Raw genomic sequence first — 25,783 nt, 5'->3', positions numbered from 1 at the left:
GTTGGATTGATATTTGTATAATTGTATACAATTTTTAGATATTTAAGTAAATATATTCCATTAATATATTTATTTAACTATGTTAATAACAATATTTTTTGCACATAGAAAATATATTTGATAAATATATGTATTCAAATATGTTAATAATATAATATTATTTATTAAATAAGAATAAATAAATATTTTAATATGAATATTTGAATACTTTTGGGCATTAAAGTGGTTGAAATTCAGTGTCTGATGTCATTTCTCTAAAGTATGTAAATATTTAGTAATACTGTTGTTTAAATATTTTCAGATATTTGTTTATTAGTATTAAATAAATATTATTATACTATAAACATATTTGAATGCATATATTTTCTATTTACAAAAAAAAAATTTTTTGGGAGCCACTGTTTCTACTGGAAGAAACTGGAATGACTGAACATATCATTTTAATTCATAAGTTGTTGTTGTTGTTGTTTTAATGTTACTGTATGTGTATTTAGTACTGTATTGTGTTGAGCATTGCAAAAAGGAAACTGGCGCTTTCATGTATATGGGCCATTGTAGAGAATTGGTGCAAACTGTTATTCCACAACAAAAAAACACATTTAAAAAGCATTTATGTGTTCAAATATTTGATGTTTATTAAGATACTTCTATTATCTATTGAAACCCAAAATAATGTTTAAAATATTAGTAAGCTTAATATATATAAAATCATAATTTATTTGTACTTTGTAAATTATGAAACTTTATGTAAAAAAAAAAAAAATGTGTCCTGCATTTTTCATGTCACTACCAAAACAGTGTATGTTTTAGTCTATTGGCCGAGACTGATTTTAATTAAACCCATAAATTTATGATCAGAAAATACTGTATTCCTGTGTCCCCCTCTATCATAGCTTCAAGGTGTGAGTAGATAGGAATCATCATTTTGAAGTAAATGTGTTCAACAATCTGTGCGTAACTTTTAAGGAACGTCATTTCCAAACACCTTTTTTCTGCAATTAAGCACACTTTTTTGAGAGTTATTCCATAACATTTAGTTTTTATATGTATACCACTATTCAGAACCGCTAGCTAACCATGTGCTGATTAGCATCTTTGAGCTAGGTTCAAAATTATCTAAAATTGTCACTACCGAAACATTCAGTGGAGTTTTAGTAGTGACATCTTTGTGTCTTTTGCAGTGTTATCCCATAGAATTGTCACTACTGGAATAGTCACTACCGAAACATGTCATCGTTATTTCGGTAGTGACAAAAGGATACACATAATCCTCATGTTTGGGCGAGATAAACCAAATTTTAGTACAGTTATGCAATTTTTTTGTATTTTAGTATGTTTTAGTATTATTTTGGTATGTGAGTTAAAATTCTGTAATGGGATGTGGTTGCTACCAAAGCACTACCGAAAATGTGCTGTCACTACCGAAACATGGGATGTTTTGTCAAAAATAAAGTATACTGAATTATCAACTGAGATGTTGTTATATTTTTGGTTCAATGTACAGTACATTGAAACTAATGAAGTGTTAACTTGGAAATCAGTGTGGTCAGCTTGCCTTTTACAAAGAAAAATTGGATTCAAAATACAACAAATCTCATTAATAATAAACACTTGAAATATTGATAAAAATGTAATTGTCATGGATTTACCTCTGAATTTTTTTTAGTAAAATAGCAAAAAATATATTTACAGTCTAGATGTAAGCAAAATCTTAATACTGTGGGTCAATATAACCCTTCTAATTAAATTATTCTTACTGTGTTTCGGTAGTGACAAATTTGGGGAGAGGACAAATATTCAAAAACTTTCTGAAAATACAATATAAGAATTAACTGCACAATTACTAGAAATGTGTATCTTGGATATTATACAGTGTGCATACATACAATTTTTTTGGAAAAAGATTTCTGGATCTTTTTTTCAAGATGTTTCCAACTCTGACTTTGGATCAGTTATGTAGAATGGCCCATATACTCTACAAATGCCGAAACTGCCATGACCCAGCATGCACCATATTAACAGCTTTTCTAAAAGTCAGTCTAATCCCAAACATGCCACATGTCAAATCCTGATCAGCATGCAATATAAATCAAAACCATCCTCCTCCTCACTTTCCACCTGCATGTATCTGGCAGCAGAAATGAGCCCTTCACTCCAGCTTTATTTACACATCTCTTTCTTTGAGGCAGGGGTGATGACTTTGAGAACAGGTGGGCATTACCAAGAAGGAGAGAAATGATTGTTATTGTTAAAGAGAAAAGCCCTTTATTTCTTTTCTGAAATGGGCTGTGAAGAGCCTCAGTGCGGCATATTCGGCTCTCTGCGGCAGGATTATGGGGAAAGCGTGAGTTTTAGTGGCTCCTGGCACTGCTAATAAACACTCTCACACATATCATCAGCCACCCCATCAATGTGAAATAGTACCTGGCAAAGCCGCACTAAATTAACAGTAGGAAAGAATTGAGGAGATTCTTCAAAATAATGTGGCCGGCCGCATGATAAAGGAAGAGGAAAGGATGGGCAAGGTGAAATAGGAGGAGAGAAACGTATGTCATATTTTCTTTAGCTCTTTTTCTTCTGTGATAGGGTCCCAGTCTGCCCGCACATCTTCATCTCTAATTTAGAAATCCCCTATAAAGAGAGTTCTCCACCTCTGTGTGAAATGTTCACAGCAGTACACACTGTAGGCTGTGTGCACGAGTTGCCCTATATAAGATGCTCATACCTTCATACATGTATATATTAAAATTACCATCTTAATTTTCTATTATTTTTTGGTTATTTTTCTATTTATTTAATTTTATACATGTCTGTGACATATTTTGTGACAGCAATTCCAAACTAGAGGTATTTGGAAAGTTTGAAATGTCTGGTTTGGTGAGTGCATTAACCTTACTGTTGGAGCTGTGGTGGAAACACTTGTCTGATTTGTCTGTTTGGCTCCTTTTGTGCTGCAGTATGTCAGAACAATACTAGAAATCTCTTTAGTGAAGATGTATGAGCATTTTAAGTATTCAAAAGGCCCTCATTCCTTTCCTTTTTATCATTCCATTAAGATTTTATAACCATCTTTTTAATGTAATTCCATCCATGAATTTTTACCCCTTAGACTTGACAGGCATTTCTGTGAACATAAACTTTGCCATGTAGAAGAGCTCTTTCTTCTGTCTTCTCTGTCTGTGCTAAGGCACACAAGTCTGTGGGCTGGAGTGACATATACATAAAAGAATTTAGAGGGGCATTTTTTGGGCCTCCCGATTTTTCCTAGTGAATCTGTTGTATAAAAGACCTGTACAGTTTAACTTTTAAATTTTTGGCAAAGTATAAATATATAGGGTTATATATATATATATATATATATATATATATATATATATATATATATATATATATATATATATATGGATATATATATGCGGTCTATAACAATATATCTATATGTATATATATATTATATCTATATGGTGTGTGTATATATATATATGTGTGTGTGTACATATGTGTCTATAGACGTGTGTGTAATTGTGCAGCAGACGTTTAAGTATTTCAAAATGTTATTTCAGTTTAACATGTTAAAAATATTTAACGCCGTTAATGCAGGGCCGGGGTTACTCACAACTACTGTTTTTGTCTCTTTTTTCGTGACAAGGACCACTCTTTATTTAAACACAGAACATCTTTACGAGTACATAAAACCAGAGACATTTCAGACGCATGCTCCATCTTCACTTCAGCGCCAAGGTCTTCGGAGGGGATCAGTCTTTGGGGTACATCTAGATGTCCTGGTCTCCACTGACATTTCAGGGCAGTCGAGGTCATCTCTAGGTGCTGATCCACCATCTGATCTGAATACGGACTGGATCTGGTGGCTAAGGTGACCTCGGAATAAGAATGAAACAGACTGATATTAGCGTAGATGCCATTCTTCTAACAATGTAACAAGTACATCAGGTGTTATGGGAAGTGTTCCCGGTTCCGGTTGACCTAATTAATGCAGCCTAACAAACCTTTAACGGATTTGAATTATAGAAATGCGATAGTGTATTATGTGTAAGCCAGGTTAAAGAGATAGGTCTTTAATCTAGATTTAAACTGACAAAGTGTGTCTCCCTCCCGAACAGTGTTAGGTAGATTGTACCAGAGTTTGGGTGCTAAATAGGAACAGGATCTGCCTCCCGCAGTTGATTTTGATATTCTAGGTATTATCAAATGGCCAGAGTTTTGAGATCATAGCGAACATGAAGAACTATAATCCAATAAGAGCTCACTCAAGTACTGAGGAGCTAAAGTATTCATGGCTTTATAAGTAATTAGCAAGATTTTAAAATGTATACGATGTTTAATGGGGAGCCAGTGCAGTGTTGACAGAACTGGGCTAATATTGTTGTACTTCCTGTTTCTAGTAAGTACTCAAGCTGCTGCATTTTGAACCAGCTGGAATTTGTCTATTAATCGTGCAGAGCAACCACCCAATAAAGCATTGCAATAATATAGCTTTGAGATCGTGATCGTGTGAGTTTATGTTTCTGCATTTGACATAGGTCATAATTTAGATATATTTTTAAGATGGAAAAATGTGGATTTACAAACGTTAGAAACATGTTTTTCAAAGGAAAGATGGCTATCAAATAACATGCCTAGGTTCCTAACTGATGACGAAGAATTTACAGAGCAGCCATCAAATATTAGACAGTGTTCTAGGTCATTACATGCGGAGGTGTTCGGTCCGATAATTAACACCTCTGTTTTTTTTTTTCAGAATTTAGCAGTAAGAAATCACTAGTCATCCAGTTTTTTATATCAACTATGCATTCCGTTAGTTTTGCAAATTGGTATGTTTCATCGGTTCGCGAAGAAATATAGAGCTGAGTATCATCAGCATAACAGTGAAAGCTAACAACATGTCTCCTGATGATATCTCCCATGGGTAACATGTAAAGCGTGAAAAGTAAGGGTCCTAGTACTGAGCCTTGGGGTACTCCATACTGCACTTGTGATTGGTATGATACCGCTTCATTCACTGCCACAAATTGATGGTGGTCAGATATGTACGATTTGAACCATGCCAATGCACTTCCTCTAATGTCAACATAAGTTTCTAGTCTTTTTAAAAGAATGTTGTAGTCGATAGTGTCAAACGTGGCACTAAGATCCAGTAGCACTAATAGAGAGATACAACCACGATCAGATGATAAGAGCAGGTCATTTGTAACTCTAATGAGAGCAGTCTCAGTACTATGATACAGTCTAAATCCTGACTGGAAATCCTCACAGATACCATTTTTCTCTTTAACTTTAAGAACTGAAGTGGGTCAGAATAGGTAAAGAGATGCATGTCAGATCCATGTCACATTCAGCAGCAGCAGCTCAGCTCTTAAAGGGACTGGTAATGTCCCATTAAGAGTCTGGTAATCAAAGATCAAATATGTCTGGTAATCAAAGATCAAAAAAAATCAATAACTTTTGTAGCTTTAGGGATACATCTATATTTAATTTAGAATTTAGAGCTTGATAAATTTAATCAGTTTCTGTATAATTCCTACTTGCTAAAGGTAAATATGACGTTTATTATAATGGGTTTATGTGAAGATTGTTTTAAGTTCAGTTAAGATATAAGTTACTTTAAGTAGTCTAATAAATGTTAAAATTGATAGCTTTGTAATGTTGAATGGCTAATCAGTGGTTAAATATTAGGGGGAAAAAAACTATTTCATAGAGACATCAGAGTAATACTGGCCTTCAGTCATAAAAAAAGATGCCATTATACAAATATTAAAGTATACTGTCTTTGTTTTTTTTTTCTACATTAATTTAAAGATTGAATGTGAAATTCTTGCAAAGTAAAAGTACTTTTAAATATGTTAGGTGGGATTAATCGTGATTAATTTCAGAAAAAAAAAATGTGTGATTAATTAGTTAATTTTTTTATCAGTTGACAGTACTAATATATACAGTATATATATATATATTTTATATATATATATTATATATATTTTTATATATTTATATATATATATATATATATTTTTTTTTTTTTTTTTTTTTTTTTGTCATTTCTTGAATTTAGTTAATTTAAGTAGGATCAATCCCAACCTTATTATTACGTCTTGGGATTAAAGGAATAGTTTACCCAAAATTAACATTTGCTTAAAATTTACTAACCCTCAGGCCATCCTATAGATCTGTTTGTTTCTTCATCAGAACAGAACAGATCAGAGAAATTTACCATTACATCACTTGCTCACTAATGGATTCTCTACACTGAATGGGTGCCACCAGAATGAGAGTTGATAAAAACATCACAGTAATCCACAAGTAATCTACACAATCTAGTCCATCAGTTAATGTATTGCGAAAAACCATGTAGTGTGGGGAACAAATCCAAAATGATGTTTTTAACTACAAACTGTCGCCTCTGGTCATAATATTGTTTTCTGTAGTGAAAAAGTCTTTATTCTTAATCATGAGAGAAATATGCACGTATTTACAAACTAAAAGAGCCCAAAACAGTTCCATACAAATATGTTGTATATTTTGATGGGAGAGGACAACTTTGGACAGACTTTTTCACTGGAGGAAGCGTTTTTATGGATTATGGATTTTGTTTATTTGGACTATGGACTCTTCGCTTCACAGATGTTGTTTGAAATATTACAATGCTTTTGTCACCTGTTTGGACAATCTGAAATACTTGTGATTTTTTTTCTTTTCCTTTTAATCTCCTTTCTGCTAAACAGCTTCTTGAAAGCAGCATACCGACATCCGTCCTAGTTGACATCAGCCACGCTAACCTTCAAAGCTATCATATTGTCACAAGGACCTCTACAATGCTAAAAATAATCCTCTCTTTCCTTCATGTTCCCCGGTCCCCCCTCCTTTCCTTGTCACTTGATTGTGTTATTATTATGCTAACCAAATCCTTATAAATGTGATTTAAGGCTTGGCGGCCCGCGCTCTTGTTTTCCCTTTTGCTGTAGCGATTTATAGTTGCCCAGGAAAGGCCTCTCTAAGTATTCCAAATGTCCTGAGATTACAGCTGTTGCCGATGCCTGATTGAGGCCGACTGCTGTTATTGCACTGTGTTCTTGCTTGTACCCTGAGAGCAGTAAAGCATCAATAAAATCAAAAGCACCTGCATCTTAAATGAAATTTCAATTGAAAAACTTAACAGCCCTTCAAATTGCGGAATTTAACGCAGACCAGTAAAGCTTAAATAACACTTTGCCTCTGCAGACCGAAAAAAAGGGGCGGCTGAAGCGAGGAAGGAAGGCTGGCCGGGGATGAAGTAAGGAGGGGTGGTTCACGTTCAAGGTGACTTGATTGTCTCATGTGGTAAAATTATTTACAATTAAGGAATTTCTCCTGAGAGCCACATTGGATTTGCCGGGGAGCACCTATGCAGACGTTTTGCCGTGGCGGCGGCCGTGAGCTTTTTCAGTATTCATGGACACTGCTGAACCTTTGTGGTAATTGAATCAGTTAGAGTGCTGAGTGGAGCAAGCATAAAAACCTGTTAACCCAAAGGTCAGATCTGTGCATTGTTTATTTATCAGGAGGGAGAGGGAGCAAAATCGGCAGGGCCCCTTTACAGACACAGTAAAAAATTACCCCCAAAAATAACAGCTAGTAGACGAATGGAGAAATCTGGGCCGGAATCATAAGCAGCGCCCGGCTGTGTGAAGTGAAAATGGATGATGCTTGAGTTAGGGTTAGGGATGACTAATGAGAATTAAAGCTCTTTATTTCTTGACGTCATTTCATAATCAATGTTATTATGATAAAGCTGATCTATTTTAAAAAGGTCCATTTATTTAGATAATACAATGCGTTTAGTTGGACTACATATTGAACGCACTTGGGTTTATAAAACATTAGTGAGAATGAATTGCTCCGGCTGAAAGTGCTGTTTATTTGCACCTACTGAATTTGTTGTTTTAGTGTCTGAATTATGCAGATCATTTAATGGAACAAAATCTGTGAGGAGCACAGTTTTCAAGGTGCAGGCGTTTAAGTTCTGAATGTTTTGTTATGGAAGATGCAGGAGATTTCACAATTTGGCGTACTTATCAATCTTTCATTCTAACCTGAATCAGCTCTTAAAAAATGCTGAAAGTTTGCACATCTAGATGTATATTATTCTGTTCGCCACCATTTCTTCATTTGGTCAATAACTGCTTTCTATAATGAATAGAAAGTATTCACTACCATTCAATACTTGAGATCGATTTAAATTAAAAAAAAAATGTTTAAAGAAGCTTCTTATGCTCACCAAGACTGCATTTATTTGTTTAAAAATACAGTAAAACAGTAATATTGTGAAATATATTAAAATTTAAAGTGACTGTTTTCTATTTTAGTCTGTTTTAAAATGAAATGTATTCTTGTGATGGCAAAGCTGAATATTATATAGCCATTTATTCTAGTATTCAGTGTCACATGATCCTTCAGAAATCCTTCTTATATTTTGATTTGGAGCTCAAAAATCGTTATTATTATTATTTTGATTATTATTAATGTTAAGAACAGCTTTGCTGCTTAATATTGTTGTGGAAACCATGATGTATTTTTTCCAGCATTCTTTGATGATTAGAAGAACAGCATGTTTTCGAAATAGAAGTCTTTTGTAACATTATAAATGTCTTTGCTGTCACTTACGATCAATTTAATGTGTTCTTGCTCAATAAAAGTAATAATTTCTTGTAAAAAAAAAAAAAACACATCCTGACCCCAAACTCTTAAATGCAAGTGTACACAAATGAGTTTAATTTACATGGCAGAGCTGTTTAGCACCTGGTTAAGTGGACTGTGTGTGCTTAGTGAATAAGATGCAGGGTTTTGTGCTTAAATAACATTCAGTGGTGCCACTGTATAGTGAGTTTGCTCCATCTGTGTGCTTCCTCTCTCTAATGTCCCTTTTTTCATTATTAGTTTTTTTTTTAAGTCATTATCTTGCTGCTTGTTTTGGTGGCCGCTGAGCTTTGGGGAGAGAAAGCGGACATGTAGCCGGTTATGTCTCCTTTAGACATAGTGAGTCAGTTGGGAGGTGATGGTGATGGGAGGTGGAAAGTGGGCCATCTGTGGGGAGACATCAGCAGCCCAGCACGGCAGAGAGAGAGCCAGTCACCTTGATCCACACGCCCTTGCCGGTACGCCATTACCGTGCTACCGTGGGATGTAAATGGAGGAGGAAAACATTACCTTCAAATGAGCTTTCATAGGGCCCAAATATCAATCAGACAGCCCAGGCTACAGAGCAGACAGGAGATGCTTAAAACGCAACAAAACAACTTCTTTTCAATTACCACATCTCATATATTCCTCTAACTGCTTTCATTTTACCAAATGTTCAAGCTCTTTTACTTATCATTCTTCAGTTTTTTTTTGTGGAGTTTCCTAACAGTTCTGTCAGAAAAATGGTATAGTAAATTACTGTAATGTAAATCTGCATCCATATATCGGGCCTCACAGAATGAGCACAAAAAGTGCAATAAACTTATGTGACATTTTGGATCAGCATTATTCTGAATCCCAATAGCAGTGCTCCATATAGCAAATAAAGACAAATCATCAAAATACTATTTTCTTGATTTTCATTTCCTGAAGGAAATGCCAGTGCTTGCAAAGCAGCAAGAGAAGGTGTTCAGGTAATCTTAGGTTTTAGGCCTCGATTGTGTTAACAATGCTGCATTTGCCATTGTTATGATGCTAAGTATGCATCAGCACAAATGATAATGTTTTAAAAAAATTTTTTATACAAAATCAATGGGATCTAATGTTGTTTACACCCCAGCATTCCAAAATATATTTTGTGTCCATCAGAAGAAAGTAAGTTACAAAGGTATAGATATTAATATTCTGTTTAATTTAAATAAAGTTAAAAACTTCTTACTGTTTCATACCAGTCATAACCAAGGAGATACTGGCACAAGCCATTAGATGTGAGAGAGGGAGGGAGTAAATAGGGATGCTGGCATGTGTTTTGGTATATGCATGTGTGGATGTGTAATTATGAAAATGACCCGAGCTGTCCAGGCTTGAAGATCCATGAAGGATTTCTTGATGTTAGTGCTTCCATGGCGGCTGTTGTTGTAACCACTCAGAGAAAATGACTGGGCAGGAAACTTAAGTGATTTCCTCCAATTCACTACAGACCCTTCAAAGGTTCGCCTCAAACATCGCTGATATCCCTTAGCCGCATCACCCCAACGAATAAATCCATAAATATAATTTCATATTTGCTTGCGATATGCATTGTCTGACTCCGTCCTCTTTGGAAAATGAGCTGATTTGCACACAGCCTGCTCTACATTTTAATCCAGAGAATCAGGCTGCTCCAATCAGACAGTGTCCTTGTGCTGTCAGTCTCAATGCTGTGCTGTCAGAGCGGAGCTGCATCTCTCTAGATCATGGAGATCGACCAGACTCATCACTCCTTTGATTCAAATAATTTAAAGACAAAATTAATTGCAATATTAAGATACATGCATAGATGGATGGATGAATGGATAGATGGTTAATGGAGATATATATTATATATCTTAAAAGTTTATTAGTAAATGTAATGCATTCAATATTACATCATTATATTATATTATATTATATTATATTATATTATATTATATTATATTATATTATATTATATATATTATATTATATTATATTATATTATATTATATTATCATAAAAGATTAATCCTTAAAGGGATACTCCACCCCAAAATGAAAATTTTGTCATTAATCAGTTACCCCCATGTCGTTCCAAATCCGTAAAAGCTTCATTCGTCTTCGGAACACAATTTGAGATATTTTGGATGAAAACCAGGAGGCTTGTGACTGTCCCATAGACTGCAAGGAAAAATTGCACTGTCAAGGTCCAGAAAAGTATGAAAGACATCATCAGAGTAGTCAGTGGTTCAATCTGAATTTAATGAAGCGACGAGAACACTTTTTCTGTGCAACGAAAACAAAAACAACGACTTTATTCAATAATTTGTCTCTTCTGTGTCTTAGAGAATATCCGCTGGACGCAAGCCATGTGCGCTATTCTGTGTCAGCCGCGACACAAGGATATGTTTTCTATGTGTATTTACACTTTGATTTGAACCAAAACAGCGCATCCGTGCAGCACGGCTGACACAAAATAGCGTATGTTGCTTGCGTCCAGCGGATATTCTCCAAAATGGCGCTATGGTGATGGAGTATCCCTTTAAATATAATCCATAGTGAAATGTATTATTGTTAGAATATTTATATTGGAATATTGTTATATTTATAGTTTTATTAAAACTAACAATAATGATAATAATCTATACAATAATAAATCCATAAACAATTTCAGTGATTAATATTTATCATTTTGTATTTATATTGTATACATCATATTGTCATTAATAATTATCATTATTATACCATTTAATTTTTATTTTTAGAATTGAAGCTTAGTTTTATCCATAAATAAAGATTGTATCACTTTAAAATATAAGATAATTTTTTATAATTTTTAGCTTATTATTTACTAAACTACATCCTTCAAGTATGTGTGTGTGTGTGCGAGTGTGTGTATGTGTGTGTGTGTGTGTGTGTGTGTGTGTGTGTGTGTGTGTGTGTGTGTGTGTGTGTGTGTGTGTGTGTGTGTACTTATGCTACAGTGTACACCAAATGTCCCCACAAGGATAGTTAAACCTGAAATTTTTGACATTGTGAAAAAAAATACATAGAAAATAGTAAATGATGTTTATCTGAAAGCATTACAATGCAGACAGGTTTTCTGTAAGGGGTAGTTTAGGGTTAGGGGATAAAAAAAGTATATTATTTGGTCGTATAAAAGTAATAGAAGTCTATGGAAAGTCCCCACAATTCACAGAGACAAACGTGTGTGTGTGTGTTATGCACCACTAGTGGCAATAAATGTATTAGCAAAAATAATGATTGTTTTGCTACTGATTTATTCATTTTAATTATTTTATATTAATTATGTTAATTATTTAATATTAATTTCTTTTTTCTTCAGGGCCTGGATCTGTTGACCCACCTGTACTCTCTGACATCCAACCCAGAAGTGCTTCTGTCTCCTTGTCTCCTCCATCTCAGCCCAACGGCATCATCACCCATTATAACATCTACCAAAATCACCAGTTAAGTGCCAATGTGCCAGGAAACAGCACCAGCCACACTCTTTTTCAGCTTACACCCTATCAGCAATACACCATACAGGTGGAGGCTTGCACAGCAGCCAGCTGCACTCTTTCCTCACACACAATTTACCCCTCCAGCCCCCCAGAGGACGTCCCAGCCCCGCAGCTTTATTCAGACACCCCCAACTCAGTGCTCTTGTCCTGGGCCCCACCACATCATGCCAACAGTGAACTGGACGGCTACACCATTGAGAGGAGCGTCATTGGCACACAACAGATTTCTACTGTGGCCACTTTGCAGCCCAACCAGACTCTTACTTACTTATCTAGACAGCTTTGCCAATAGCAGTGAGTGGGAGAAAGTGACCACTAGACCTTTAAGACCTGCAGGACTGCAGCCACCTCATGTTCTGGTTTTGGGACCAGAGTCAATGCAGGTACATGAAAAATCAGTTTGCATGTTACTTAAAGGGACAGTTCACCCAAAAATAAAATGTACTTACCCTCAAGCCATCCTAGATCAGAAAAAATGTCCTAGCTCTTCCAAGCTTTAAAATAGCATTGCATCAAGTTTTTGAAGCCCAAAAAGTGCATCCATCCATCATAAAATGTACTCCGCATGACTCCAGGTGTTGCCTTCTGAAGTGAAGTGGTGCGTTTGTGGAAAAAAAGATATATAAACATAACATATTGTTCTTAAATATATACATGCATGTGTGTGTTTCTATATACATAATAAATATACACAGTACACACACATATGTTTACAAAAACTTGTATTTTTAAAACTTCATAAATCATAATCTCTAGCTTCCTCTAACTGTCGTGCATGCGTGCGTTCACTAGAGAGTGGCATTTCAGGGGATGACATAGGACTTGGTGTAATCTCCGGTGAAAATATGCTAGTCTCACGAGAACCAAGTTTTGGTTACAGCAAAGGAAAGCCAGTCAAACAAGACTTTGTTTTCCATTCCTCATTTTGTACTTCTAATTTGTGACTACTACACTATGCCTATGTCCTACGTCATCTGCTGTAATGTTACTCTTTTGTGTATTTTTCTTATACAAATGCATCAATTCACTTCAGAATCTTCAAAATCTCAAACCCCATTCACTGCCATTATACAACTTGGAAGAGCCAGGACATTTTTTTATATAACTCTGATTGTATTCATCTGAAAGAAGAAAGTCATAAACACCTTGGATGGCTTGAGGGTGAGTAAATCATGAGGTAATTTTCATTTTTGGGTGAACTATCCCTTTAAATGAACATGTTTGGGTGTCTCTCGATAGTGTCCCACCCTCTTGTCAGCAGGATGTAGTGCCTTATGCCGCCTTTTCACCAATGAGGTGCAAATGAGGTCTTTGCTGTGATTGTTAGTGAGAAGCTACTGTATTTTCATCCCATTAATGCCACACCCAGAGCATCCATTATTATTCCAGTTACAACTTCATGCTATGAGAACATTGATACGCATGGTTTCCAGGTCATTCCAGAATTGATTATTAAGGAACAGCCAATTAAGAATGTCATATAGTGTGGGAAGCCCTCATGAATGTGCCCTTGGTCATCTAGCTAACGCTTTAAAGATTGTACTTCTTTTTTTGTGTCTGTAAGATACATAAAGCATGCCAGACCTTATTAACACTGAAAAAGTAGAGTGTTTCGAGGCAAACTGCGTAGACATCCCTGTTATTCAACAGACACGATACTCAAGAGAGCTAGGTAGCTTGCAGTCTTTTGGCTGGTTTACAAGTTGGATTTAAGGGGCGTTAATGTAACCAAACAAGCTTTGCAGCTTAGATCCTGCAGTGTGTAAATACACCCGTGCACCCTCTCTCTTTCTCTCTTTGTTATTTGTTGTGTGCTAGTGCCAAGAAACATGGACAGAAATGCTTACCACTTCAAACAAAGGCAGCATTTGCATAAACTTGCTTGAATTATTCATTTTCCCCTAACCCCAGGTTTAGTGTATTGTAATACCATTATTATTTCATTAATTTGTTAAATGCTGCATTTGTATGTAACTGGATGAGAACTCTTCTATATGTAAAAGCCAAAAAACAACTGTTCACATTAGCATACGCTATATTAAATTGCTGTTGAGGTGCTAGCAGTCTCTGTGGCGCTCACAGCAAATTCTTTGTTAGCAAGTATTAATGATTTCATTTCAGTGAGATGCCATGCGGCCTACTAATGTTCCTGTGAAGGCAACTGCCTTCTAAGGTAGCATACTGACCATCATGGAGATGATTTGGAATGCTCTAGCACATTGCACTGTGCACAGGAGACATGTGAGGTGGAGTTCAACAAAGTTAACATGTTTCTAAGCTATCAGGCATAACAGCAGCCATCAGCCTTAGCCATCTTCAAGAAACAGCTAAAAACTAAATCTCTTTTATTTTTATTTAACCCTCTAACTCTAGCACTTTCTATTCTAATTCTATTTTATCTGTTTTCTTTTTTTACAAAAAAAAACACTTGATCCTCTAACACTTGCACTCTATTATTTTTCTATTCTGTCTACTTGCTTTCTTTTTATTTATTATATTATATAAATATAATTAAAAACCCCTTGCTAGGCTAACCAAGACTTGTCATGGCACTTGCATTTTATTGCTCTTTTGTTGATTTTGATTGCTTCTATTGTCCTCATTTGTAAGTCGCTTTGAATAAAAGTGTCTGCTAAATAACTAAATGTAAATGTAAATGTAAAATCAGCATATTAGAATGATTTCTCAAGGATCATGTGACACTGAAGACTGGAGTAATGGCTGATGAAAATTCAGCTTTGGCATCACAGGCATACATTACATTTTAAAAAATATTAAAATAGAAAACAGTTAATTTTAATTGTAATATTATTTTGCAGTATTATTGTCTGTAATTTTTTAAGCAAATAAATGCAGTCTTTGTGAGCATAAGAACCCACCCAAAAAAAATAAAAAAATAAAACAAATAAACTGTGTAAACATTAGGTTGGATTAAAATGCTTTCTAAAACAGCCTTCACTCCTGCTTAACATTTTAATATCCATTATTCTAACTTTTCCATCACAACTAATCCTAACTCTAACATTTATCCAATCTACCGTTTCATCTCCTCTCCCCAGGCATGCACAATATGTTTAATGTGTCCGCCAAAAGCTGACACCTCCCTTGCTCCAGAGACAGTATGTTGCAGCAACAAGCAGCGTTTCCTATGCAATTCCATTAGGATTTCATTATGATCTCCAGGGGCTGAGGCCTCTTTTAAATGTAATGAAAGGAATATTCTGTCTTGGGTCAAAGTCAGGGTGCCTTCTCTTCATCACATGACGTGGGTAACACAAACTCATCGATCTAAAAGCCTGAGATGATGTGTTGTGAGTTTGTGCTGGACTCCAGCCCTTCTCTGGAGCCTCAGACATGCTTGTGAAACCATTTTAGTTTATAACTACATGACCACCAGAACGCTGCTAGACTCTGATGTCAAGTTCTTCAGTGATACTAACAGGTTCAAACATATCCTGTGTTTTAATGCAGGTTACATGGACCGCTCCACTCATACCCAATGGAGAAGTTGAGCGGTACGAGATCCACATGCCTGATCCACGTATCTCGCACACCAATACATCTGTGCTCAACCATACAGTTACCAGCCTGCTGCCCTACACCAACTACAGCATCATCATCCTCACCTGCTCAGGAGGTGGAGGCCATATCAGAGGCTGCACTGAGAACCTTCCAACATGGGTAACTACATTACCCACAATCCCAGAAGGTCTGCCATCCCTGTCAGTAGTGGCAATCAGTGAATCTTTCCTGGCTGTTTCATGGCAACTCCCATCAAGGCCGAATGGGCCCAACATAAGGTAACCAATTAATTTTATATCTAAGATTATATTTTTGTTTTCAGATACACATTTAAGTAGTGTTACTAATGAAATTTATTTATTTATCTATTTTGAAGTGTATTTATTTTATTTGAAGTGTATGCATATGGCTGTAAAATTGTTGTTAAAACTGATGCTTACATTTTTCAAAGTAAAATGTATTTCTTTCTTATAATTTTTTTATTATTATTTAGTTGTAGTACTAGTATTACTGTATTTTAATTATATAGATATGGTTGTAAAATGTGTGTTAAAATTAATGTTTACATTCCTAAAGTAAAACCATTCAAATTTATTTGATTGAAAATTTTGATTAATTAATTTGTGTTTTTTTACACTACTGTCTTCTACTACTACTACTAGTACTACTGATATTACTACTATTAATTATTATTTTTATTATTATTAATCTTTATAGATATGGTTGTAAAATGGATGTTTAAATGGATGTTTACATACTTCAAAGATAAATCAATTGTAACCACAATTTTGAGTAATTCATATGGTAAAGAAATTTCTAAAATCTCTTGGGAATAATCCATAACTCTGCCATTTTATATGAGAACAGCAAGTGTCTCCCTAGGTTGTGAAGAGTGAGGAACAACGTAAAAGTTCTCACTGTATATTTTAGTCTGTTTTTGAGCTGATTAGGTGGTAAATAAAGGTCTGTTCATGGCGAATGATTAAAATTCATGACTACTTTTCCCGCTGCTGCTCTGTTTGTTTAACTAGGCTTATAAAGCGCACATTAAGCTGAGCTCTCCTGATTACAGGCAAAATTAGCATTACTGTTGAGGGAGAAAGAAAGAGAGAGAGAGAAAAGACAAAAGCACAAACCCAGCGAAACAGCGGTGCGGGTGAAATGGCAGGAGGATTGTGGGAGTGGAGCGGGCTCTGATTATCTGGCTGTTTCCACTGCCCTCAGATTTGAGCTGTTGAGACGGAAAACCCAGCAGCCCCTGGCCTCCCGTCCCCCTGAAGATTTGAATCTGTGGTACAATGTTTACGCAGGAACCAAATTGTTTCATGAAGATAAAGGCCTTAGCAGGTGAGATTACTGAAATTAGCTTTAATGCAAACTTTGCTTGTGTGTACAAAACTGTTTTTGTGCACCGATGCCATCTTTTTAATGCTGTTCAAAGATACTTTGAGCAAATATTCCATAGAATTAAATTGTTTTCAGCTAATCTTTCTCTGGCACTCCTTGTGTGTACGCTGAAAGACCCCAACATAAAACCCCCAAATGTTTCCCATGTATCACAGGTTCTGTCATTCAGATTCATGTCTGACTTCATTTAAATGTTTTCAGTCTTTGTAAAAGATTAACTTTGAGCTTGACTTTATGCAGCATATTTAAATACTCGACTTTTAATGCAGTAATATCGCAACTTTTGTAAATATTTTAAAGCCTCATTCTTATAAATACACAAGTTAATATTGATAAGATGGATGAATGGATGGATAGAGTTGTCATTGTTAATGGTTTGTTAATAATAATTTTAGAATTGGACCTATATATTTGGAAAGATTCTGGGATTGTTGCTTCAAAAAATGTCTGTGTGCATAATGTGTTACAGGTACACATGGTACGAATACAAACTTCTGGTTCACAATGATGTTGGCTATGCTTCAGCGGAGGTTGTCACAGGGGTCACACTGCCTGGGCAACCCCTCAGCCAAACCAACATATTCATCCAAGTTCTCAATCATACAGCAATCCTAGTCAGCTGGTCCACCCCAGGTAAGAGTCTAGATTCTCTATATTAAACTTATCCTGGCCCTTGACCGAAAATACATTTCAGGAAAGAATATGTGTTGAGAGAACTTGGTTTTGAGATTGACCTTAAGTGTGTCCTGTCTCTCTATATATTTTACATTACTAGCGCTGCAAGATTTGCAGGGAAGTGTGGAGGACTACATCCTTACTGTCTGTCAACCCAGCACAGGGAGAATCTTGCGTTTGAGCCCACTGTGACCTCTGTGGTCATCTCTGACCTGCAGCCCAGCACTGAGTACAAGCTCTTCTTGACTGTATCCAACGGCGCTCACAACATTACCAGTCCTGAGGTCAGTTGCACTACTACAGATGGAGGTGAGTATATGCCACATAGACGTTTGATACACACATCCATATTGACTGCCAAGCCACAGGGCCCCAGATTTGTTGTATATTGTTAAACTGTCCTGTGTTGATTAAATCATGAACATAACTCAAAGCTTTACATGTATGTAAGTGCATGGTTGTACCGTTTATAATGTTCTTGTTTGTCCCTTAAGGTTAGTAGCATTCAAAGTCCGTATTGGAGTTAGGGCTGCATGATAAATTGCATTCGATATTTAATGGGCATCTTTTCAGTAAAGCCGGTTCTGTAATCAGCGGTAAATCTCCATCACGTGCGTGCTTTCACATGGAGCAGCATTTACTACACAAAGACTGTTGTTCACTGACAAGCTCCGCAAAACCACGTTCATATATGATCTGGAGATTTACCGCTGATTACAGAACTGGCTTTACTGACAAGATGTGCATTAAATATCGCATGCGATTTTTCGTGTAGCCCTAATTGGAATGATTCAGTTGAAAAGTACACTTCCTGTTATGTGAATGGAGTTGAAATCTACAAACCCGATTCCAAAAAAGTTGGGACACTGTACAAATTGTGAATAACAGTGAATAACAGAATGCAATGATGTGGAAGTTTCAAATTTCAATATTTTATTCAGAATACAATATAGATGACATATCAAATGTTTAAACTGAGAAAATGTATCATTTTAAGGGATAAATAAGTTGATTTTAAATTTCATGGCCTCAACACATCTCAAAAAAGTTGGGACAAGGCCAAGTTTACCACTGTGTGGCATCCCCTCTTCTTTTTATAACAGTCTGCAAACGTCTGGGGACTGAGGAGACAAGTTGCTCAAGTTTAGGAATAGGAATGTTGTCCCATTTTTGTCTAATACAGGCTTCTAGTTGCTCAACTGTCTTAGGTCTTCTTTGTCGCATCTTCCTTTTTATGATGCACCAAATGTTTTCTATGGGTGAAAGATCTGGACTGCAGGCTGGCCATTTCAGTACCCGGATCCTCCTTCTACGCAGCCATGATGTTGTAATTGATGCAGTATGTTGTCTGGCATTGTCATGTTGGAAAATGCAAGGTCTTCCCTGAAAGAGACGACATCTGGATGGGAGCATATGTTGTTCTAGAACTTGGATATACCTTTTAGCATTGATGGTGCCTTTCCAGATGTGTAAGCTGCCCATGCCACACGCACTCGTGCAACCCCATACCATCAGAGACGCAGGCTTCTGAATTGAGCGCTGATAACAACTTGGGTTGTTCTTGTCCTCTTTAGTCCGGATGACATGGCGTCCCAGTTTTCCAAATAGAACTTCAAATTTTGATCCGTCTGACCACAGAACAGTTTTCCACATTGCCACAGTCCATTTTAAATGAGCCTTGGCCCAGAGAAAACGCCTGCGCTTCTGGGTCATGTTTAGATATGGCTTCTTTTTTGACCTATAGAGTTTTAGCCAGCAACGCTGAATGGCACGGTGGATTGTGTTCACTGACAATGTTTTCTGGAAGTATTCCTGAGCCCATGTTGTGATTTCCATTACAGTAGCATTCCTGTATGTGATGCAGTGCCGTCTAAGGGCCCGAAGTTTGCGGGCATCCAGTATGGTTTTCCGGCCTTGACCCTTACGCACAGAGATTGTTCCAGATTCTCTGAATCTTTGGATGATATTATGCACTGTAGATGATGATAACTTCAAACTCTTTGCAATTTTTCTCTGAGAAACTCCTTTCTGATATTGCTCAACTATTTTTTTTCGCCGCAGCATTGGGGGAATTGGTGATCCTCTGCCCATCTTGACTTCTGAGAGACACTGCCACTCTGAGAGGCTCTTTTTATACCCAATCATGTTGCCAATTGACCTAAATGAGAGACACTGCCACTCTGAGAGGCTCTTTTATTTGTATACTAACTTTTCCGGCCTCTTATTGCTACCTGTCCCAACTTTTTTGGAATGTGTAGCTCTCATGAAATCTAAAATGAGCCAATATTTGGCATGACATTTCAAAATGTCTCACTTTCAACATTTGATATGTTATCTATATACTATTGTGAATAAAATAAGTTTATGAGATTTGTAAATTATTCCATTACTTAACTTTTTTGGAATCGGGTTTGTACAAAACCTTTTTCCAAGCTTACACTACCATTCAAAAGTTTGTGCTCAGTACACGTTTTTATATTATTGCAGTTTAACGTAATTGTTTTCTTTTTTAAAATATTTAAAAATGTAATTTATTCCTGTGATGACAAAATTAATTTTCAGCAGCCATTACTCCAAGTTTCAATGTCACATGTTCCTTTAGAAACCATTTTGATATGCTTTTTTAATGCTTAATAATGCTTTCTTATTATTATCAGTTTTGCATTAAGTTTCTGATGCTTTTTATGTTGGTTTATTTTATGATTATTTTTTTTTTTGTTTTTTTTTTTATTATTATTAAATTTGTTTTTGTAGGTTATGAATTTTTTTTAGTAGTGTATGTTTCATTAATATATTTCAGCTCACTAATGTAAATAACTACTATATTTGCCACATTCTAGGAACAAAAAGGCCAGGTCTTGTCTCTTTTAGGATCTTGTTTTCTGCAACAATGCAAGTAATATAAAAGTTTGCAAAGCATCTTAGGTGATATTTAAAATCCAAGTGGTTTCAGCTGAAATATGGAGCTTACTAGACCACAACCATCTCTGTATGTTTAACTGGATGAAATTTGAAGTGAAGATATTGGCTAATTATGGTTTTCCTGTCAACACTTCAAATATTCCTGTGATTTCTGTCAGCCTGCCTCTCTCATATCATTCCAGCAGCCCCTGCTCACAGAGATAAAAAACGGATGAGAAGAAGAACTGATTGATTGAATATTTTCCCTCTGTACTCTAAAGGCAAACCTCACAAGCTGTGGAAAAATTTGCCTTTACCAAAATTTTGATATCTTGACCTCTGTGCTATGATCAATAGTCATTAAGCTGTCCTCTCACACAGTTAATGTACTGATGCACTGATAGCACAGGAAACAGATGAAAGCTCAGCAAACCTCTTATATACGCACACACACACACACACACACTGCGCTGTGAGTTAAATTGTGCCTTACACACTAAAAACTAAACAACTGGCTCCCAACTATCAGTATAATTAAAAACATTAGAATATCATTTGCTCCTAAATAAAGGTTACAGGTCATTTACCAAAGAGCTAGTAGTGGTAGCTTCATTATTTTACAGCCTGAAGGGCAGCTTATTAAAAGCAGTTGAACTTAAAGATCATTCTTGTGCTGCATGATAGTGTATATGTTAAGAACCTGCTAACTAAAAACTGTAATGGAGACAAGGTTGTCCATGCGAAAACTTACATTAATAATACAGCAGCAGAAATTATATGGAAAGAGATGCTTCAGGAGAGCACTGATATCTGTCACATCCAAGTATGTCTCATTGTTATTTTGGTCAGTGATGGAGAGTAAAAAATGGCACTAAGCATTTTTTAATGTCTTGAGTAGTTCGGCTGCATTCTAAACAGCCTTTTCAAGTAGTAATCTACTTTTTCCATCTTTTTCTAAGTAGCTGCTTAATAATCAAATGTGCTTTCAGCTCTCCTATGAATGTGTCTTCTGTCTCATTTGCCACATTGGGAAGTTGGTTAGCTCAGACACTTCCTGAAAATGAACCCATTTGACAAATGATTCATTGATTCATTTGTCCAATGATTTTGTCAAATTTAATGAAGAAGTCCCTGCACTTGATTTCACTGTTTTTGTTCTTTATAAGAAATATTTAATACTAAATAGTTGTGTACATTGCACTATTTTTTATTGTTTTATATACTGTATATTAGGGTGCTTTTAGTTTTATTTTATTTAATTTATTGTACATTTATTTGTTCAAACTTTATCTCTTTTATTAAAGTATCTTTAGTGGTAGACAATTACTGCTCTGCTCTTAAAACAAATCTTATTTTAAGAGGTTATTGATATATTTCAGGAGCTTCTATGTTGTAATTGCACCTACAGTAACTACTTTTTAAAATAATCTTTTGTTTGTTGACTCTTTTCAAATATATGTAACTTGTAGCCTGAGAGTTTAAAACAATTTCTCCAACACTTCTTTTAATGATTGATTAGTGATTAATTATAATAATCCTTGCTTTCTAATAATGAAAATTAGTTATTTTTTTAACGTAAGACTACTAGTTAGTTCACTAAGAACAATGTTATTGTCCATTCACACAGGAGCCTATTTTATTTTTTTTTTTTTTTTTTTTTTTTTTTAAAACTTTTTTAATTTTTTTTTTTTTTTTCTTTTTTTTTTTCTTTCCTCCTCACTTCTTTTCTCTTTATATATAGAATTTTTGAATGTTTGTTTGATTATTTTTTTGTGTTTTTTAGGGACTATTAATGCATCACCAAAGGTGTTTAGGTGGCTGATAGTTGTTGCCAAAACATTTATCTGTCCCTCATAAACCTTCAGTAAGATCTGCTGTAAAGTGTTTTAACTTAACTAGAAGATATCTTAGATGGGGTCTCTTTACTTGTTGACCTTTGTGTTAGCAGGATATCTCCTGAAGAGAGACTTTTTGAGGCTTGAGTAGGAAGAACAGCAGTTATATTCTTTAGAGAGAGTGTAAGTGTCAGGACCCCTACTCTGTATCGAATTCATTCCTCAGACCGTCATGTCAGCCATTGGCTTGTTCAAAGCCGCTGCTGAGATATTTGATCTCTCAGCTGTCATTAGCACTACACTCATGTCTTTCAGCTCTCTTTCACAAACTAACTTCACTCGCCTCAGAAAAAAAAGCTTTATCAATCATTCCCTTTTTACATTCTCTTAGAAGAGCCTTACAATGTTGTCACAATAGCTGTTTACTAGAGTCACATCAAGCTGAAAAATAGGCTCTCTGGTCTTCTTTTGTAAGTCAGTGTGATTTGTCATGGGAAAGGAAGAGCTTGCAAAAAAAAAAAAAACAGAGGGGGGAAAAGGAAAAGAAGGTGAAAATGGTGCAAGCTGTAGAAAGAATCCCCCAGACTGTCCCAGTTAACCCCTCTGCCCCCGGTGCAGCACTCCAATCCCTGCGCGCTTCTCCAGGACTGATTCAATTTGCCCACAAACCATCTGCGGGAACCCCCAAAAGCAAGAAGGAAAGTGAAAGAGTCGCACTCAGCTTTTTCTCATTCTACCAGCCCTCCCTGATGTATTGCTGTCAGCATTCCCTGATGTACATATAAAATTACATTATTTATACACATGAGTGCACTCAGGAGCACACATCAAATGGACACACGTGTACTGCTGCTTTTTTATTGTTTATTGTTGGAACTAACAACCGAGGGACAAAGATATATATGTAGATTACAAAAATTAAAAATAATAATAATAATAATTGTACCAACCATTTTTTATAGTACTTATAATTATATAAATTTATATTATTTGTTATTTGTATGTTATATTTGATTAATGAGATGAGATTCTAGATGATTTCTATGAATGGTTTCCTTATACTGTAGTTCTCAACACTAAAAGCTTGGATAGGAGAAAGTATTTTAACATCAAAAAAATTACACAGATCAGCTTTAAGAAAATTCCTTAGTCTTTTTTTTGTTTGTTTGTTTGTTTGTTTATCCCTTTCTCTCTGTCTCTCTTTCATGCTATTTTTCTAAGGCAGAAATAAAAGTGCTGCCCAAAGCCTTTTCAGAGACTATTAAGGGTAGAATATGCTGTGTTTATGCTAGCGCTGACATGATCTTGGTCTGGGGAAAAAAAAGAAAAGAATGAAAAACTGCTTTCCTCCAGGTCTTTTTCTGTAGATGTTGTTGGTCATTGTATTACTCTTTGCAGAGACTACTGCAGACTTGAGGACCTCGAGCCTACCCTGAGCCTCGTCTTGTGCAGAGGTTAAAGAGACAAATCTTGAGGATTGAGCTCTTCAAAAGCACTGGGGTTACAGTATGTCAATATGACCGTATGTTTTCATGAGGGTAATTGGGGATGTGGTTACAGTATGTCAGCTTTCTCTCTCTTAGTCTTTCCTCTGTGGCGGTCCTTCTCAGTGTTTCTCTCTGGACAGCTCCTCTTGTTCCAAATGGTGCAGTCTCACAGTACAGTTTCTATCTAGTAGATGGCCATCTCTATGAGTCTGCTAGCAATGGAACCGGATCACTGGAAGTGGGAGGACTCTTGCCATGCACTGTACACAGTATACTGGTTGGCCTGCTATCTAATCACACAAATTCATTGTTTTATAGCATATATTAAAAGTCCAAAAATCCTTGAGACCATAAAATAAAACATTTTCTCTAGTGGTCTCAGATTTTAGCTTAGCTCTAGGTGAGTCAGTCAAGCAGACACAGACAGTGGTGTGAATGTGTGTGTGTCATGGATAATCTATTGGTTAAAGATATTCATCATCCCTTTAAAGGCTTTTTTATGGGTGACTTTTTGAGTCCCAGTAGTGTGTATGTTTCTTCAAAATGGATGTCCAGTTCTGTTCAATGGAAATTTACCTTCCTTCAAAGTTAGGCTATTCCTTTAGGGGCACTTAATAATGACATACAGGTGTGTTTGATCAGGTTTAGAACTGAACTCTACAGGTAGCTCTACAGGAACAACATTGGGCACCCCTGATCTACATTGTTACCTCAATTATTTTATAAAATACTAAAGGTCGACCGATAGTGATTTTACCAATACCGATAGCTAGGTTGGGCCACTCTGGCCAATCAGTCAACCTCTATAAAATACTTTAAAAACAAGGATAATTCACCAAATTAGTCTCTTTGTAATGCATGTGAAGTGTCCAAGTGAATGTTTTATGTGCTGTACAGCTACTCGCCATGTTATGTTCACTGTATGTCTATGGTTTTGCACTGGAAAATAATGTAGTATGTATAGTTTTCACATGTTTTGCTGTTGTCTTACATTGAGTTTTGCTAATTGGTGGTTAGTGAACAATCTGAGATGACATGCATCTTCAGCAGCTTGCAATCAGTTGCAGCCAGTATTGACCCTTTACACTGTACGCAATATAAGATGGCCTTATGTATGCCGCAGTATAACACAGTGTAAGCACTGTAAAAATTTGAAGGCACTAGGGCTCTGTGTACCATCACAATAAGCCATAATTCACACATTTCCTGCCGTGTTGTTTCCCACCCTCATGTCATATCACCAGTGTGCTGTACTCACTCCCAATAGAATACTAACTACTGATCGATTGGCCCGACATGGCTGGCCGTGGCCTACACATGCCCCAAACAGTTCATTTATTTGCCACGCTAGATTTGCTCGAGTGGAATTTAATCAATAGCTAATTCATTAATTCTGTCTCTGGTGCTATGTGGGGGTTGGGCACAGGAATCGGCGGCTGGCTTAAGCTTTGATTGAAATATGACAAGTGCTGCAACCGATGGCTTACCCGCTGCTTCCGCCCAATATGAATTCCAGTTATTTCTCTCCATGAGGGATTAACGGTGGACAGCAATGACACCCTTTGTAATATAATACTAATGCATTTGTTATAGCAAAGCTGCTTCCCCATCCCCCACCCCTCCAGAAGGAAAGTAATCATGAATAATATTTTGTGTTGTAAAGGCGCACAGTAATCTCCAAACGATTCGCTGTCTGTACTTTAAAAGAAGAAGCCTTGTCGCATTTCATGAATTCCTAATCAGATACTAAGGTCTGTCAGTTTTAAGTC

General features: G+C 36.0%; 1 protein-coding gene across 1 annotated transcript in view; it reads left to right on the top strand.

Moving 5' to 3' along the window:
• The window catches only part of ush2a (Usher syndrome 2A (autosomal recessive, mild)), a 205,714-nt gene that overhangs the window by 121,655 nt on the left and 58,276 nt on the right, over positions 1-25,783 (top strand). The window contains 7 exon segments of the mRNA XM_042743112.1: positions 12,010-12,449; positions 12,451-12,570; positions 15,659-15,987; positions 16,934-17,056; positions 17,586-17,749; positions 17,892-17,936; positions 17,939-18,100. Of these exon segments, the coding sequence (XP_042599046.1) occupies positions 12,010-12,449; positions 12,451-12,570; positions 15,659-15,987; positions 16,934-17,056; positions 17,586-17,749; positions 17,892-17,936; positions 17,939-18,100 (1,383 nt within the window).

The sequence above is a fragment of the Cyprinus carpio genome, chromosome B17 (genome assembly GCF_018340385.1).
Source record: "Cyprinus carpio isolate SPL01 chromosome B17, ASM1834038v1, whole genome shotgun sequence".
Lineage (NCBI taxonomy): Eukaryota > Metazoa > Chordata > Actinopteri > Cypriniformes > Cyprinidae > Cyprinus > Cyprinus carpio.
This window is presented reverse-complemented; position numbering and strand designations above follow the sequence as displayed.